Source organism: Panthera onca, chromosome C2 (assembly GCF_046562875.1).
Source record: "Panthera onca isolate mPanOnc1 chromosome C2, mPanOnc1 haplotype 2, whole genome shotgun sequence".
Taxonomy (NCBI): domain Eukaryota; kingdom Metazoa; phylum Chordata; class Mammalia; order Carnivora; family Felidae; genus Panthera; species Panthera onca.
The window spans coordinates 84,406,206-84,423,864 of record NC_138347.1 but is presented as its reverse complement, the minus strand read 5'-3'; the positions used below and the strand labels follow the sequence as shown (position 1 = coordinate 84,423,864).

The 17,659-nt window shown below is 36.4% G+C and overlaps 1 protein-coding gene across 8 annotated transcripts in view; it reads left to right on the top strand.

Moving 5' to 3' along the window:
- Positions 1-17,659, top strand: part of ATP11B (ATPase phospholipid transporting 11B (putative)) — a 130,469-nt gene that overhangs the window by 49,461 nt on the left and 63,349 nt on the right. For all 8 annotated transcript variants that reach the window (XM_060639303.3, XM_060639304.3, XM_060639312.3 and 5 more), the window contains 3 exons: positions 2,904-2,985; positions 16,221-16,371; positions 17,457-17,654. In XM_060639303.3, coding sequence (XP_060495286.1) covers positions 2,904-2,985; positions 16,221-16,371; positions 17,457-17,654 — 431 coding nt within the window. The remainder of the gene's footprint in view (positions 1-2,903; positions 2,986-16,220; positions 16,372-17,456; positions 17,655-17,659) is intronic.

Sequence of the window (17,659 nt, the reverse complement as noted above, 5' to 3'; positions counted from 1 at the left end):
TTGTGTAAAAATAATTTTGTATATTTTTGTTGTTGATTCCTATTTTTGAATAATAGGCTAGAACCTGGCTCTGTTGTTTGTGGATACTTGTGAAACACTGCTAAGAAGATAATTCTGGCAGTTCTGTTAATGGTGGTTGAGAACCAATGTAATCTGACATCATGGTTCAGTAAACCACCTGTATAATTCCATTATTATTCTTAGATTGTATTCAACTGCTGACTCATTCTTTCATCCATTCAACAAATTTTTATTGACCTGTGACCATGTGGCAGGTATTATTGGAATGTATACTGACTGAATCAAAAGGCCGAATAAATAGTGCTCTAGTGTTGGAGATCTAAATTAATTCACATGTTCTGAGTCAACTCTAGGCAAATCGTGAAGTCTTGATAATCTTTAGCTGTCAACTATCTCCTCCCATTTTGGGAATGGCCCTTCATATACTGCCCAGCCTGTGTTATTCACTGAATGTTTACAGCTTTTGAGGTTCTCTTCTTCACTCCCTTCTTTCCTATTAACTGTGTTATATCTTATCACTCAGTATGAGGCTCTCTGATAAAGAAATGCATATACTTATGAAAACAGAAAATAGGGGCCCCTGGGTGGCTCAGTCGGTTAAGCATCCAACTCTTGATTTCAGCTCAGGTCATGATTTCACAGTTCAAGAGTTCAAACTGCACGTTGGGCTCTGTGCTGACAGTGCAGAGCCTGCTTGGGATTCTTTCCCTCTTCCTCTCTCTCTGTCCCTCTCTGCCTGTCTCTCTAAAATAAGTAAGCTTTAAAAATTAAAAAGAAAAGAAAAGAAAAAGGAAAATAGAAAGTGTTGGTGAGGATGTAGAATACTAGGAACTCTCATTTGAGTGCTGGTGGGAATATAAAATGTCACAGCCAGTGAACAATAGTGTGGCAGTTCCTCAGTAAGTTAAACTTAGAATTATCATATGACCTAGCAATTCTACATATAACCCAGCAGTTCTACTCCTAGATATGTATCCAAAAGAATTGAAAGTAATTGTTCAGACAAAGGCTTGTCCAAGATATTCATAGCAGCAATATTCAATAGCCAAAGGGTAGAAACCGCACAAATATCCATCAACTAATGAATGGATAAACAAAGTGTAGGATACTCATATAATGAAATATTATTCACTCATAAAAAATGAATTCTGATGAATGCTATAATATGGATAAACCTTGAAAACATGCTTAGTAAAAGTAGCCAGACACAAAAGGCGTATATGATTCCATTTACTTGAAATAATCGGAATAGGCAAATTCACAGACACAGAGACTAGATTTGTGGTTCCCAGGGGCTGAGGAGTGGAGGGGAATGGGGCATGATTGCTTAATGGGTACAGGGTTTTCTTTGAGGGTAATAAAAGTGTTTTCAAGTTAGTGAGGGTTGCACAACATTGTGATTGTACTGAGTGCCACCGAATTGTACGCTTTAAGATGATTAAAATGGTAAACTGTATGTTATGTATATTTTTACCACAGTTAAAAACAAACAAACAAACACCATAATGATGTTCTGATGGCCAAAGCCAGAGAAAACCTTCAGGGCTTTTAGACCCTCTCATGTAATGCTGTATTTTAACACATCTCCCTGGCAGGAACACCTTTCACATTCTTAAAATGTGTGTTTGCCTTTAGTTGGGTCTACTGGTATCTGCTGCAGCACCACCTCTCTCTCTTACATCATTCTGGCTGATTTCTCACATTTCAGTAATTTCAGTACCCTTTGTCATCTGCGTCATAATCCCTGCCTTTAAAGAATGGTGAAAATTCCAGGACAAATTTTTAGGAAAAAGGCATTACTACTTCTCAGCTTTCACTATATAAGGATGGGTGTGAATATTTATTGATCATCTCTCTGTTTCTAGGCATTTTCCTACTTTGTCATACAAATATCACAACAATTCTGTGAGGTATATTTTCCTATTTAAAGATGGGGAGGGAAACAGACTCAGATTAAATAACTTGCCCAAGGACACAGAGCTAGTAAGTGGCAGAGGCAGCACTCAAATCAAGGTCTAACTACAAAGTTTGTTATAAAGCTGGTCTTACCTAATTTCATCTACTTCCCAATTTTAGGCTGTTAATACTATCATTTTTGCTCATCCCAGTCATTCACATAGGCACACATTTTTATTTTATTTTATTTTATTTTTTTAAACATTTATTTATTTTCGAGAGACACAGAGTGTGAGTGGGGCAAGGGCAGAGAGAGAGGGAGACACAGAATCCAAAATAGGCTCCAGGCTCTGAGCTGTCATTACAGAGCCTGACGTGGGGCTTGAACTCAGTAACCATGAGATCATGACCTGAGCCAACATCAGCTGCTTAACTGACCGAGCCACCCAGGTGCCCCAGTAGGCACACGTTTTTAAAATAGTACTTTCCTTTTGTTTACTTAATTTCTTCTGACAGATTTCCATATTATTTCTCTAGTGGTAGAAAATTATGTCTAGACTTCACAGATTCTGGCATTCAGAGCCTTTCGAACTCTGACCTCATTCCATTGCTCATGAAAACCTAACAGAAAGTGCTTTTCCATTTCTGTCTTTGTTAACACTTTTTGCTCTATCTATAATGGCCTTCCCTGCCATCTTTACGTTTTCAAATCCTTTTCTTCCATCAGTTCCAGCTCTAATAATATCTCTCATTCAGATATATTAATTATAACTCAGAAACGGAACCCCCATGCCTTCCCCTTCCAGCAGGTTAAGCGACTGGAGTTCTTCAAAATTGGACTTGGAAAGCCTTTTAAAAACTCCAGAAAGACTTAAAGAAAGCCAAATTGTAACAACAATCAGACAGTACACTCCCTTTCATGCTAGTGAGTACATCTGTTTGGTGAAATATGCTAGATTATTTTTAAAGAGTGTTTTGTTTTGCAGGTGTTGCTATATACACTGGAATGGAAACAAAGATGGCATTAAATTACAAGAGCAAGTCACAGAAACGATCTGCAGTAGAAAAGTAAGAAAGTTGTCTATTTTCATTTATTTACACATGAATATGTCTATGTATTCATATATGTATAAAATACTATGTATATAAAAATACATGTCAGTCAACAAAAGATGGTATTCTTGAGGATAGGGATATATACATGTAGCATTTTGCACAATGTTTGGCATATAGTAGGTGCTAGATTATAACTTTAAATTAACAGCTTTAAAATAATACTATTGGATAATAATGGAATCACTTGATCAGACTAATCCTCCTGCAGATAGCAATTATGAAATCTGGACAAAAATTTTTTTACATAAACAGGTATCTGAAAATACAGGAGAGTATTTTCCCATAACTTCTTACCTGAAGGCACTCCCTAATTCATGTGCTGCATAGGGCATCGTAGAGCCTGAGCTTCACAAGATTTAAGTGTTGGAGGACAAGGTTTAAAGCTAGAAAAACAACTAGACAGAGGTAAAACTGTGTAGGGGAGGGAGCTACAGAAGGGAATGAACTCTGTACATAAATTATGCCCAGATCTTTGACTATTAGACCTATACATGTGCAAGAGAGACCCTGGTGGGCTTAGCAGAAAAACAGTATCAGGAGGCGGGAAGAACAGAACATAGGATTTTGCTGTTGTCTATTGCAGTGGAAACAGAGTTTGATGTTTGAGCCTAGCCGAGTTAACTTCCTGCTGGAATGAAAATCAGCACTCTTATGAAGAACATAAAAGAGTACAGTCTTTACAACCTGCTATTTATAAGATTTAGTATGTAATAAAAAATAAGTAGACATATGAAGAAAATGTAATTTGTATTCAAGAGAAGAAGCATTCAATAGAAATTGTCTCCATAATGTTCTGTATCTTGCAGTTAACAGACAAGGTCTTTAGAGCAGATATGATAAGTATTTTTAAGGGCCTAAAAAATGTGACTAAACACATGTAAAATATCAGCAAAGAAATGGAAAATACAGAAAACAGTATGGAGGTTCCTCAAAAAGTTAAAAGTAGAACTGCCCTGTGATTCAGCAATTACACTACTAGGTGTTTACCTAAAGGATACAAAAACACTGATTTGAAGGGATACATGCCCCCTGATATTTATACTGGCACTATCACCAATAACCAAATTACGGAAAGAGCCCAAATGTGCACCAACTGATGATTGGATAAAGATATGGAGTGTGTATGTATGTATGTATGGTATATACACACACTGGAATATTACTCAGCCATCAAAAAGAATGAACTTGCCATTTGTAACATGGATGGAGCTATGGAGTATTACGCTAAGTGAAATAAGTCAGAGAAAGACAAATACCATACCATATTATTTCACTCACATGTAGAATTTAAGAAACAAGTGAACATAGTGGGGAACAAAAAGAGGCAGACCAAGAAACAGATTGTTAACTATGGAGAACAAACTGATGGTTATCAGAGGGGAAGTGAGGTGGGGGATGGGTTAAAAGGCGATGGTTATTAAAGAGAGCACTTGTGAAGAGCACCAGGTGTTGTATGTGATTGATGAATCACTAAATTCTATACCTGAAACTAGTGTGGCACTGTATGTTAACTAACTGGAATTTAAATAAAAATTTGAGGGGAAAAAAAAAGAAATGGAAACTATAAAGAGAATTCAGCAGATATTCTTGAGTTGAAAATCTAATTACTGAAATGTAAATGTCATTAGATGGGCTCAATACCAGATTGAGGAAGGCAGCAGAAATTGGCGGTGAATTTTAAAAAGCAATAGAAATTATTCAGTCTGAAGAACAGGGAGAAAAAAGATTGAAGAAAAAATGAACAGAATTTCAGAACCATGTGAATACACAATATTAAGCTATTTAGCATAATTCTAATTGAGTCCTTCCCCAAAGAGGAGAGAACAGTAGGGGCAGAATAAAAATATCTGAAAAAATAATAATGGCAAATTTCTTGAATTTGAAAAAACACAGAGTGGTAATTTAAATCCAGCAAATCAAAATTTGTGGACTCAAAGCAAAGCCTAAATTAAAGAGAAATTTCGAGCTATAAGTGTTTACATAAGAGAGGAAGAAAAGCTTAAAATAGTCATCTAGGTTTTTACCTTAGGAAGCAAGATAAAGAGAGTAATTATACCCAATCAGAGAAGAAAGAGAACAGATACTAAAGATGTGAGCTGGGGCGCCTGGGTGGCTCAGTCAGTTAAGGGTCTGACTTCAGCTCAGGTCACGATCTTGCAGTCTGTGAGTTCAAGCCCCGCGTCGGGCTCTGGGCTGATGGCTCAGAGCCTGGAGCCTGCTTCCGATTCTGTCTCCCTCTCTCTCTGACCCTCCCCCATTCATGCTCTGTCTCTCTCTGTCTCAAAAATAAATAAAAACGTTAAAAAAATTTTTTTTTTTTAAAAAAAAGATGTGAGCTAAAACCAATAGAAGAGAAAACAAATAATAGACAAAATTAACAAAGCTGAAACTGGTTCTTTGGAAATAATAACAAAATTAATAAATCTCTACTTTCTCAATCTAGATTAAGGGATTAAAGGGGAAAAAAAGAGATGTATTAGGAGAGAGAGAGAAAACTAAAAAATTACCAACATCAAGAATGAAAAACAAGATAGTACAGATCCTACCTACTGTGGTCACTTTATCCACAGATAAAGAAATATGATGAAACACTTTATTTAACTACATTTTTTTAACTTAAATGAAGTGGACAAATTCTTTGAAAACACAACATATAAAAATTAACACAGGAAGAGACAGAAAATCTAAATAACCCTATCAAAGAGATTTAATTTATATAAAATATATATTATATATTTTATATATATTATATATATATTATATATAATGTAAAATATTATATATAAAATATTATATATAAAAATATTAAAAAATAAAAAAATATGTCCACACAAAGGGATAGCCTTTTCAACACACAATGCTGGAACAGTTAGACATCCATATGCCAGAAACCAAATTTTCACCCTTCTCTTCACCACATACAAAAACTAACTCAAAATAAAACCTATACATAAGAACTTAATCTGTAAAACGTGGGAGAAAATACTTGTGACTTTGGGTTAAGGAAACATTTGTTTGATGGGAAACATACAAAAAAGGAACCAAAAACCAAACCAAAAATTGATAAATTTCATCAAAATTAAAAACTTCAGCATACCTGAAGCTGATATGACATTGTATGTCAATGTTAAAAAAAATTAATGCTTGTATTTCAAAAGACACTGCTGAAAAAATGAAAACACAAGCCACAGACTAGGAAAAATACTTACAAAGCACATATTTTGTAAAGGACTCCTATCCAAAATATGCATTTTCACAACTTCTTTTCAACATTATTCTAGAAGCCTTATTCGGTGTCACCAGACAAAGAAATAAAAGGCATAAGTATTAGAAAGAACTAAAATTGTCCTTACTGGAGGACACATGATTTGTCACATAGCTGTACGCATTCAAAATTAAAACTATTGGAACTAATAAGTTTTAGCAAGGCCAAAACATGGTGAGAGATATTAAAGATTTATCCATTAAATAAATGATGAAATCACACTAATAGATTGGCAGGCTCAGTATTGTTAAGCTGTCAGGTGATGTCTTGATTGTTTCAATCCTAGTTAAAATCCCTGCAAACTTTTTTGTGGTAATTGACAAGATGATTCTAAAATGAATATTGAAATGCACTAGCTAAAATGCATACATAGAATACATAAAGAAAATAGCCCCTTGAAAGAAAGCTGTAGGGGATGCCTAGGTGCCTCAGTCAGTTGAATGTCTGGCTCTTGACTTTGTCTCAGGTCATGGTCTCAAAGTTGGTGAATTCAAGTCCCATATTGTGCTCTGTGCTGACAGCATGGAGCCTGCTTGGGATTCCCTCTCTCCCCCTCTCTCTCTGCCCCTGCCCTGCTCGTGTGCTCTGTTTCTCTCTCTCTCTCTCTCAAAATAAATAAATAAACTTTAAAAATTGAAAAGAAAAGAAAGCTGTAGGATTTATATTCCCTGACTTTAAGACTTATTATAAAGCTGGTGAAGGGACCAGGGTTGAAGGGGTGGAAGGCAGATGGGATATGGAAAATGAGTTCAGATTAAGGGAACTAATACCTTACTGGAAGACAGGCACAGTAGATGTCTATCTGTCTGGAGTGAGAGCTCAATGGGAATTAGAGGATGTCGAGAAGGAGGATCCAGGTTTTAGTAAAGAAGATTTTGGCGTTTAGTCTGAAAAACTGTTGATTGAAAGTATATAGTAGAGGGGGATATCCAACATGGCAGAGAAGTAGGGGAACCTGAAGTTCCCTCTCAAACACAGCAGTGTTGAGGGCAAGGGCCTTTGAATTCCAAGAGTCTGGGCTGTAGAGTGACAGAGACATGTCCATGGGGACAACCTGGCAGGCCATACATGCGTGATTGCAAACTGGGAGAGATAAAATGTGCAGTGTAGGCACGGAGGGGAGAGATCCCCTTCTGCAGACAAAGGGAAGAAAAAGAGAGGCTGTGGAAGTGCAGGACTGTATTTGAACAAGAGAAAAACCATGGACTGGGGACGGAGAAAGAGCCAATCTCTAACTGTGGGGCTTTCTTTGGACTGGGGCTGACTGCCCAGTTCACGCACCTGGGGAGGAAGGGAGCTAGCCCCAGGCTCAGTAACTAGTTCAGAGGCGCAGTCTGCAGTGGGAGAAAGCGATTCCCTCTCTCGAGTGCTGTGGGAAGAAGGTATATAACCATTCAAAGGACAAGAGACCCTGCCTGTGCTCACCAGCCAGAGGCCATTTATCAGCGGTGTGGAGTGGCACTTCCCTGGAACCAGGACACACAGAGTGGGACCCTTTAAGACATTGGGGTTTAAATCCCAGCTGAGCACCAGGGAGGTGCAGGAGTTGGCAGAGCGGGACAAACCACCTAGTTCATGCCAGTGCGTCACTGGGAGGAGGCCCTCCATCTATGGAGTGGAGTGGCACTTCCCTGGAACTGGGGTGTGCAGAGTGGGACCCTTTAAGACATCTGGGTTTGAATCCCAGACAAGCCCCAGGGAGGCATGGGAGACTGTGGAGTGGAAAAAAAACAAGGCCCACTTGCGCCAGCATAGTACTGTGAGGCACTCTGTGAACAGAGTGGTTTGAGACACCCAGTTTTTGCATTTTCTGATTTAATTCATGGGCAATTTTCTTCCTTTTCTCCTTCTTATTTCGTCCCTCCTCTAGTCTGGTTGTTCTGGTTGTTGGTTTGTTTAAGCAGACATATTTACTCTATTCTATTTATACCTGTTCTATATCTCTTTCTTTATTTTCCTTTCTCTCTCTAGATTAAGCCATGTAGTTTTTCTACCTGGTCAATTTTTTTTCCCTGCCCCTGTCATTTTTCTCTTTGTATGGGATAAGGCCTTCCACCAACACTGCCCTATCCCCCAACCCTGTTGTTTGTTGTTGTGATGGTGGTAGGTTTGGTTTTTTTTTCTTTCCCAGAGCTACTTCAATGAACAAATCAAAGCACATCTGGTGGAGGGTCCAAAACATCACTACGAGTAGGGAGGTAAAACAACCAGAGTCACAACAACAGAGAGCAAGTAACACACTCCAAAAAACACTTCCTGAAGGGCCAGGTCCTGGACAGTGCTCACAGGTGCAGGACACATAATAGCTTTTAAAATACATAAGAGACAGAAAACTAGCCAAAATGATGAAACAGAAGAATTCTCCTCAAAAAAAAAATTCCAGGAAGAAATGACAACTAAAGACTTGATCAAAACAGATATAAACAATATATCTGATCAAGAATTTAGAATAATAGTCATAAGATTAATCGCTGGGCTTGACAAAAGCATAGAAGACAGCAAAGAATCTATTGCTGCGAGATCAAGGAATAAAAAATAGTCATGACAGATTTAAAAAATGCTGTAAATGAGGTGCAAAATAAACTGGATGTGCTGACAGGATTGAAGAGGCAAAGGGGAGAATAAGTGAAATAGAAGATAAAATTATGGAAAAAGATGAAGCTGAGAATAAGAAAAAAAATTCTAGACCACGAGGGGAGAATTTGAGAACTAAATGATGAAATGAAATGTAATAATATCCATATCATAGGAGGTCCAGAAGAAGAAGAGAGAGAGAGAGAGAGAGAAGGTGTACTTGGACAACTCATAGCTGAGAACTTCACAATTTGGGGAAGGAAACAGATATTGAAATCCAGGAGGCACACAACTCTCTTCAGACGTAATAGGAATCTATCTTCTACACGATATATCATAGTGAAACTGGCAAAACACAAAGATGAAAAGAGAATTCTGAAAGCAGGTAGGGACAAACGGGCCTTAACCTACAAGGGTAGACACGTAAGAGTAGTAGCAGACCTATCTACTGAAACATGGCAGGCCAGAAGGAAGTGGCAGGAAATATCAATGTGCTGAATGGGAAAAATATGCAACCAAGAATCCTTTATCCAACAAGGCTGCTGTTGTTCAGAATAGAAGGAGGCATAAAGGTTTTCCCAGCCAAACAAAAACTGAAGGAATTCATCACCACTAAACCAGCCTTCTAAGAGATCCTAAGGGAGACTGTTAGAATGTTGCAAAGGACCAGAGACATCATTATAAGCATGAAACCTACAGATAATACAATGACACTAAGTCCGTATCTTTCAGTAATAACACTGAATGTAAATGGACTAAATGCTCCAATCAAAAGACATACAGTATCAGAATGGATTAAAAAACACAAGACCCATCTATTTGCTGTCTACAAGAGACCCGTTTTAAACCTGAGGACACCTTCAGATTGAAAGTGAGGGGATGGAGAACCATCTATCATGCTACTGGAAGTCAAAACAAAGCTGGAGTACCCATACTTACATCAGACAAACTAGATTTTAAACTAAAGGTTGTAATGAGATGAAGAAGGGCTTTATATCATAATTATGGGGTCTATCCATCAAGAAGAGCTAACAATTACAAATGTTTATGCACCCAATTTGGAAGCACCCAAATATATAAAATAATTCACAAACATTAGCAACCTTATTGATAAAAATGTGGTAATTGCAGGGGACTTTAATACTCCACTTACAGCAGTGGACAGATTTTGTAGACAGAAAACCAATAAAGAAACAATGGCCCTGAATGATACACTGGACCAGATGGGCTTGACAGATATATTCAGAACTTTTCATCCAAAAGAAGCAGAATACACATTCTTCTCAACTGCACATGGAATATTCTCCAAGATAGATCACATACTAGGTCACAAAACAGCCCTCAATAAATATAAAAGAATTGAGATCATACTGTACATATTTTCAGATCACAATGCTATGAAACTTGAAATCAACCACAGGAAAAAGTTTGGAAAGCCTCCAAATGCATGGAAGTTAAAGAACATCCTACTAAATAATGGGTCAACCAGGCAATTAAAGAAGAAATTTAAAAATATATGGAAACAAATGAAAATGAAAACATGACAGTCCAAACCTTTTGGGATGCAGCAAAGGCAGTCCTAAGAGGAAAATACATTGCAATCCAGACCTATCTCAAGAAATAAGAAAAATCCCAAATACAAAATCTAACAGCACACCTAAAGGAACTAGAAGCAGAACAGCAAAGAAACCCCAAGGCCAGGAGAAGAAGAGAAATAATAAAGATTAGAGCAGAAATAAACAATATAGAATCCCAAAAAAAAAAAAAAAAGAGTAGAACAGATCAATGAAACTAAGAGTTGTTTTTTTGAAAAAATAAAATTGATAAACCCCTAGCCAGACTTCTCAAAAAGAAAAGATATTGGACCCAAATAGGTAAAATCATGAATCAAATTGGACTTATCACAACCAACCCCTCAGAAATACAAACAATTATCTGAGAATACTATGAAAAATTATATAACAGCAAACTGGACAACCTGAAAGAAATGGACAAATTCCTAGACACCCACACACTACCAAACTCAAATTGGAAGAGATAGAAAATTTGAACAGACCCATAACTAGTGAAGAAATTGAGTCAGTTATCAAAAATCTCCCAACAAATTAGAGTCCTGGGCTGGATGGCTTCCCAGGGGAATTCTACCAGCCATTTAAAGCAGAGTTGATACCTATCTTTCTCAAGCTATTCCAAAAAACAGAAATGAAAGCGGACTCATTCTATGAAGCCAGCATTACCTTGGTTCCCATACCAGACAGAAACCCAGCAAAAAAAGAGAATTATAGGCCAATATCCCTGATGAACATGGATACAAAAATTCTCAACAAGATACTAGCAAATTGAATTCAACAGCATATAAAAAGAATTATTCACTATGATCAAGTGTTCATTCCTGGGCTGCAGGGCTGGTTCAGTATTCACAAATTAATCATTGTGGTACATCACATTAATAAAAGAAAAGATAAAAACCACATGATCCTGTCAGTAGATGCAGAAAAAGCATTTGACAAAATAACAGCATCCTTCCTTAATAAAACCCTCAAGAAAGTCAGGATAGAACATCATAAAAGCAATATATGAAACAGCATAAAAGCAATATATGAAAAGCCCACAGCTAATATCCTCAATGGGGAAAAACTGAGAGCTTTCCCCCTGAGATCAGGAACACGACAGGAATGTCCACTCTCATGACTGTTGTTTAACATAGTGTTGGAAGACCTAGCATCAGCAGTCAGCAAAATGAAATAAAAGGCATCAAAATTGGCAAAGAAGAAGTCAGACTTTCACTTTTTGCAGATGACATGATACTCTACATGAAAAACCTGAAAGACTCTACCAAAAAGCTGCAGGAACTGAAACATTAATTCAGCAAAGTCACAGGATACAAAATCAATGTACAGAAGTTGGTTGCACTTCTATACACCAATAATGAAGCAACAGAAAGAGAAAAATCAAGACGTCGATCCCAATTACAGTTGCACCAAGAACCATAAAATACCTAGGAATAAACCTAACCAAAGATGTAAAAGATCTGTATGCTGAAAACTACAGAAAACTTAGGAAGGAAATTGAAGAAGACACAAAGAAATGGAAAAACATTCCATGCTCATGGATTGGAAGAATAATATTGTTAAAATGTCATTACTACCCAAAGCAATCTACATATTCAATGCAATCCCAAGCAAAATTGCACTAGCATTCTTCTCAAAGCTAGAAAAAACAATCCCAAAATTTGTATGGAACCACAAAAGACCTGGAATAACAAAAGTAATGTTGAAAAAGGAAACTAAAGCAGGAGGCATCACAATCCCAGACTTTAGCCTCTATTACAAAGCTGTAATCATCAAGACAGTATGGTATTGGCTCCAAAACACACACACAGACCAATGAAATAGAATACACAACCCAGAATTGGACCCACAAATGCATGGCCAACTAATCTTTGACAAAGCTAGAAAGAGTATCCAATGGAAAAACAGTCTCTTTAGCAAATGGTGCTGGGAGAACTGGACAGGAACATGCAGAAGAATGAAACTAGATACCTTTGTTACACCATAAACAAAAATAAACCCAAAATGGATGAAAGACCTGAATGTGAGACAGGAAACCATCAAAGCCCTAGAAGAGAAAACAGGAAACAACCTCTTTGACCTCAGCCACAGCAATTTCTTGCTCAACACGTCTCTAAAGGCAATGGAATTAAAAGCAAAAATGAATTATTGGGACCTCATCAAGATATAAAGCTTCTGCACTACAAAGGAAACAGTCAATAAAACTAAAAGGCAACTGACAGAATGGGAAAAGATATTTGCAAATGACAGATAAAGGGTTAGCATCCAAAATCTATAAAGAACTTATCAAACTCAACACCCAAAAAACAAATAATCCAGTGAAGAAATGGGCAGAAGACATGAATAGACAGTATTCCAAAGAAGACATCCAGATGGCTAACAGACACATGAAAAGATGCTCAACATAACTCATCATCAGGGAAAGACAAATCAAAACCAAACTGAGATACCACTTCATACCTGTCAGAGTGGCTAAAATTAACAAATCAGGAAACCACAAATGCTGGTGCAGATGTGGAGAAACGGGAACCCTCTTGCACTGTTGGTGGGATGCAAACTGATGCAGCTGCTCTGGAAAACAGTGTGGAGGTTCCTCAAAAAATTAAAAATAGAATTACCCTATAGCCCAGCAATAGCACTACTAGGAATTTATCCAAGGGATACAGGAGTGCTGATTCATGGGGGCACATGTACCCCAATGTTTATAGCAGCGCTTTCAACAATAGCTAAATTATGGAAAGAACCTAAATGTCTGTCAACTGATGAATGGATAAAGGTGTGGTTTATATATACAATGGAATACTACGTGGCAATGAGAAAGAATGAAATCCTGCCATTTGCAGCAACGTGGATGGAACGTTTATGCTAAGTGAAATAAGTCAGAGAAAGGCAGATATCATATGTTTTCATTCATATGTGAATCTTGAGAAAATTAACAGAAGACCATAGAGGAAGAGAAGGGTAAAAAAAATAGTTACAAACAGAGAGGGAGGGAGGCAGGCAAACCATAAGAGACTCTTAAATACAGAGAACAAAGTGAGGGTTGATGGGGGGAAGGGGGTAGAGGGGAAAATGAGTGATGGGCATTGAGGAGGGCAGTTGGGATGAGCACTGGATGTTGTATGTAAGTGATGAATCACGGGAATCTGCCCACAAAAGCAAGAGCACACTGTACACACTGTATGTTAGCCAATTTGACAATAAATTATTTTTAAAAAATAATAATAAAGAATTTCAGGTTGTAAAAAAAGTATACAATAGAGAGTGGGTGCAAAGCTATAGTAAATATAATATGGTATTAGCAAAAAAAGATATTTCATTGGAATAAACTAGAGTTGAGAAATAGACCCATTCATATATGGTCAATTGATTTTCAACCAAAGCATCAAGTAAATTCAGTGAGGAAAATGATAGTCTTTTCATTAAAAGATGCCACAATAATTGGATATCCATATGGGAAAAAAATAATAAACCTCAATTCCTATATTACCTCATACTCCAAAAAGTTTTTGAAGGTGGGTCATATACCTAAATGGAAAGGCTAAAACTATAAAACTTTTAATTTTTTTTTAATGTTTGTTTATTTTTGAGAGAGAGACAGCTCAAGCCGGGGAGGGACAGAAAGAGAGGGAGACAGAATCCAAAACAGGCTCCAGGCTCCAGGCTCCAAGCTGTCCGAACAGAGCCCTATGCAGGGCTCGAACTTGCAAACTGTGAGATCATGACCTGAGCCAAAATCGGATGCTTAGTGACTAAGCCACCCTGGCACCCGAAACTATAAAACTTTTAGAAGAAAACTTAGGAAGATTTCTTCACAACCTGGGAATAGGTAGATGTTTTGTAGGATACAATAAACAATAACCACAAAAGAAAAAATTGGTTAGCTATACTTCCACAAAATTAAAAACTTCTTAGACTACACAATTAAGGAAATGATCAAGGAAGCCACAAACTGGGTGATGGTATCATAAAACATTTATCTGACAAAGGATTTGTATCCAGAATATATAATGATACATTAAAAGCTCCTCTAAGTGTATAATAACAACAATGCAATGAAAAAAATGGATATAAGACTGGAGCAGAGAAATTTTTACAAAGAAATGTACAAAAGGCTAGTAAACATACAAAAAAGTGTACAATGTTATTAGTCATGAGAAAGATGCAAATTAAAACTGTAAAGAGATACATACCAATATACACTTAGAGGAATGGCAAAAATTAAAAATCTAAAGGTTCCAAGTATTGGCTAGGACATGGAGCAGCTAGAACTCTTACTTTTAAATAATCTATGGGTCACAGAGAAAATTTTAAAGAACATTTTTTTTTAATATCCAGAAGTTAATGAAAATACGGTGTATCAAATTTTGAAGGATGAAGCTAAAGCAGTGCTGAGAGAGAAATTTATAGCACTTGTATTAGTGTTCTCCGGAGAAACAGAACCAGTAGGAATATACGTAGATGTATGTAAGAGATTATAGGAGTTGACTCATGTGGTTGTGAAGGCCACAGAATCCCACAGTCTGCCGTCTGCAAACTGGAGAAACAGGAAAGCCGATGGTATGATGCAGTCAGTATCCAAAGGCCTGAGGATGGCCCCTGATATGAACCTGGAGCTCTGACATCCCAACTTAAGAAAAGAAAAAAATTCGTCCTTTGCCTTCTTTATTTCATTTGGGCCCTCAGTTATGATACCCACCTACATTGGTAAGGGCATATTTCTCTACTGAGACTGTTTTATCAAATACTAATCTCTGGAAGATATAGATAAATACCCTCACAGACACACCCCAAAGTAATGTTTTACCAGCTGTCATCCCTTAGCCCAGTCAAGTTTAGATTAACCATCACAGCACTAGATAGTTAACATTAGTAAAGAAACACTGACAGAAACTGAAATTAGTGCTGATTAAAGAATCAAAGGGGCGCCTGGGTGGCTCAGTTGGTTGAGTGTCCGACTTCAGCTCAGGTCACGGATCTCGCCGTCCGTGGGTTTGAGCCCCGCGTCGGGCTCTAGGCCGATGGCTCAGAGCCTGGAGCCTGCTTCTGATTCTGTGTCTCCCTCTCTCTCTGCCCCTTCCCCGTTCATGCTCTGTCTCTCTCTGTCTCAAAAATAAATAAACGTTAAAAAAAATTTTTTTTAGAAAAAAAAATAAAAATAAATAAAAATTAAAAAAAAAGAATCAAAGATGTGATATTAAGCTTGCTTCGTGAAATATTGTAATGTCAATCTTGCCTGGAGAAAAGAACAGGGATTCTAAAGTTAATTCCTGACTTATGTGATTTTTGTAAATTTACAGAATAATTTTTATTTAGGCTTTGGTCTTAATCTTTAAAAAGGGTGTGATCTCCTCCCAGAGGTTTTATGAAGATTTGACAAGCTAGTGGATGTGACAAAGTTTTATAAAACTTTTAATGCTACATAAATGTTAGTTATATTTATACTTAACACTAGATGCTAAAAATGTAAAAAAATCTTAGAATAGCTACTTATGGTGAGAGTAATTGGCCAAACTGTCATTTACTGTAAGTATTTTGAACAGTAATGTAACCAATTCAAATAGGCTTATAATCTTCTGTATTAGCTATTTTATCCCTTGGTAAACAGATTCTATTGAATGGTCATTTCTTAAAATACAAAGATTGTTTCCTTTAAATAGCTACATGATATCTTATGTATTTTTATATTTTATTTAATACCAGTATAAAATTTTCAGGCATATGAATATAGTAACACATAATTGATATGTTTCATATGCTTTTTTTTCTCATTCCAGGTCAATGAATACATTTTTGATAATTTATCTAATAATCCTTATTTCTGAAGCCATCATCAGTACTATCTTGAAATATACATGGCAAGCTGAAGAAAAATGGGATGAACCTTGGTATAACCAAAAAACAGAACATCAAAGAAATAGTAGTAAGGTATTTTATGGTGTTCTTGACTCTGCTATAAAGGAAACTATTCTTTGGCACAGTTGATGATTTGGTAGTGACTTCTGATAGGAGTGACCACTGTGATCTCCTAAAACCATTACTATTGAAGGGTGACAGAAAGACACTGCAAGTCAGAGTGGCCATTATGTTTATACTGGTATACTTTTTGCATTTTAAGGCATAAGCAATTGTATTTCCTAAGACATGACTTGAATAATTATAAGAGATCACAAAAATTTAAATCATCTGTGTTGGCATTCCCCTTCACTACTACAAATTCAGTTTTTTTATTTTATTTACTGTATGTTGTAAGTGAATTAAAGAGTTGATTTATTTTCAATTCTTACTGTCAGTCCATTGATAAGATGAAGTATTGATACAAAATTTGTCATATAATGTTTTAAACAATAAATATGGACTACCAAGACAATTTAATCTGCAATTTTGGTAAATTTGTCTCCAGATTTCACATTAGATTAAAATACAACTATTGCAAGACAGATGTGGATCTCAAGAAACCACAAAGCAGATCACAGGAACATATTTTCCATATCATTCATAATTACTATTTCACCTTTCACAGAATGCATGTTAAAATGTGATACTGCTATGCCATTGAAGTAGGCTATTACTATATCATCTGTAAGTAAGAGTTTTAATTTACAGCAGTTCTAGTCTACCAATTTTTAAATAAATTTTGAATTAGAGTCAATTTTTAGTTATCTTTGATTTTGAAGGGTAGAAGAGTAAGTATACTTCAAGGATTATTAATTAAATATTTTGCTAAAGGTTATTTGAGTCACACCAGGCCTTTTGGTAGCTTCTAAAAAGTAACAAGTAGTTTGAATTTAACCTTTTCTTTTTTCATTTTGTTCAAGATTCTAATGAGCAATAAAACAACCAAAAGAAATGTATTAAAAAAATGATTCAACAAATGAATTTCAATTCATGAAACTTCTGCTTCAGAATATAGTTGATGGTCTGTTTAGACATGAAACTTTCTGATAATTTTTCTCCGGTCATACTGAGGAAATTCTCATATGTATTCTTGTATCAATCATTTTTTTGCCTAGATTCTGAGATTCATTTCAGACTTCCTTGCCTTTTTGGTACTCTACAATTTCATCATTCCAATTTCATTATATGTGACAGTTGAAATGCAAAAATTTCTTGGATCATTTTTTATTGGCTGGGATCTTGATCTCTATCATGAAGAATCAGATCAGAAAGCTCAAGTCAATACTTCTGATCTGAATGAAGAGCTTGGACAGGTAAA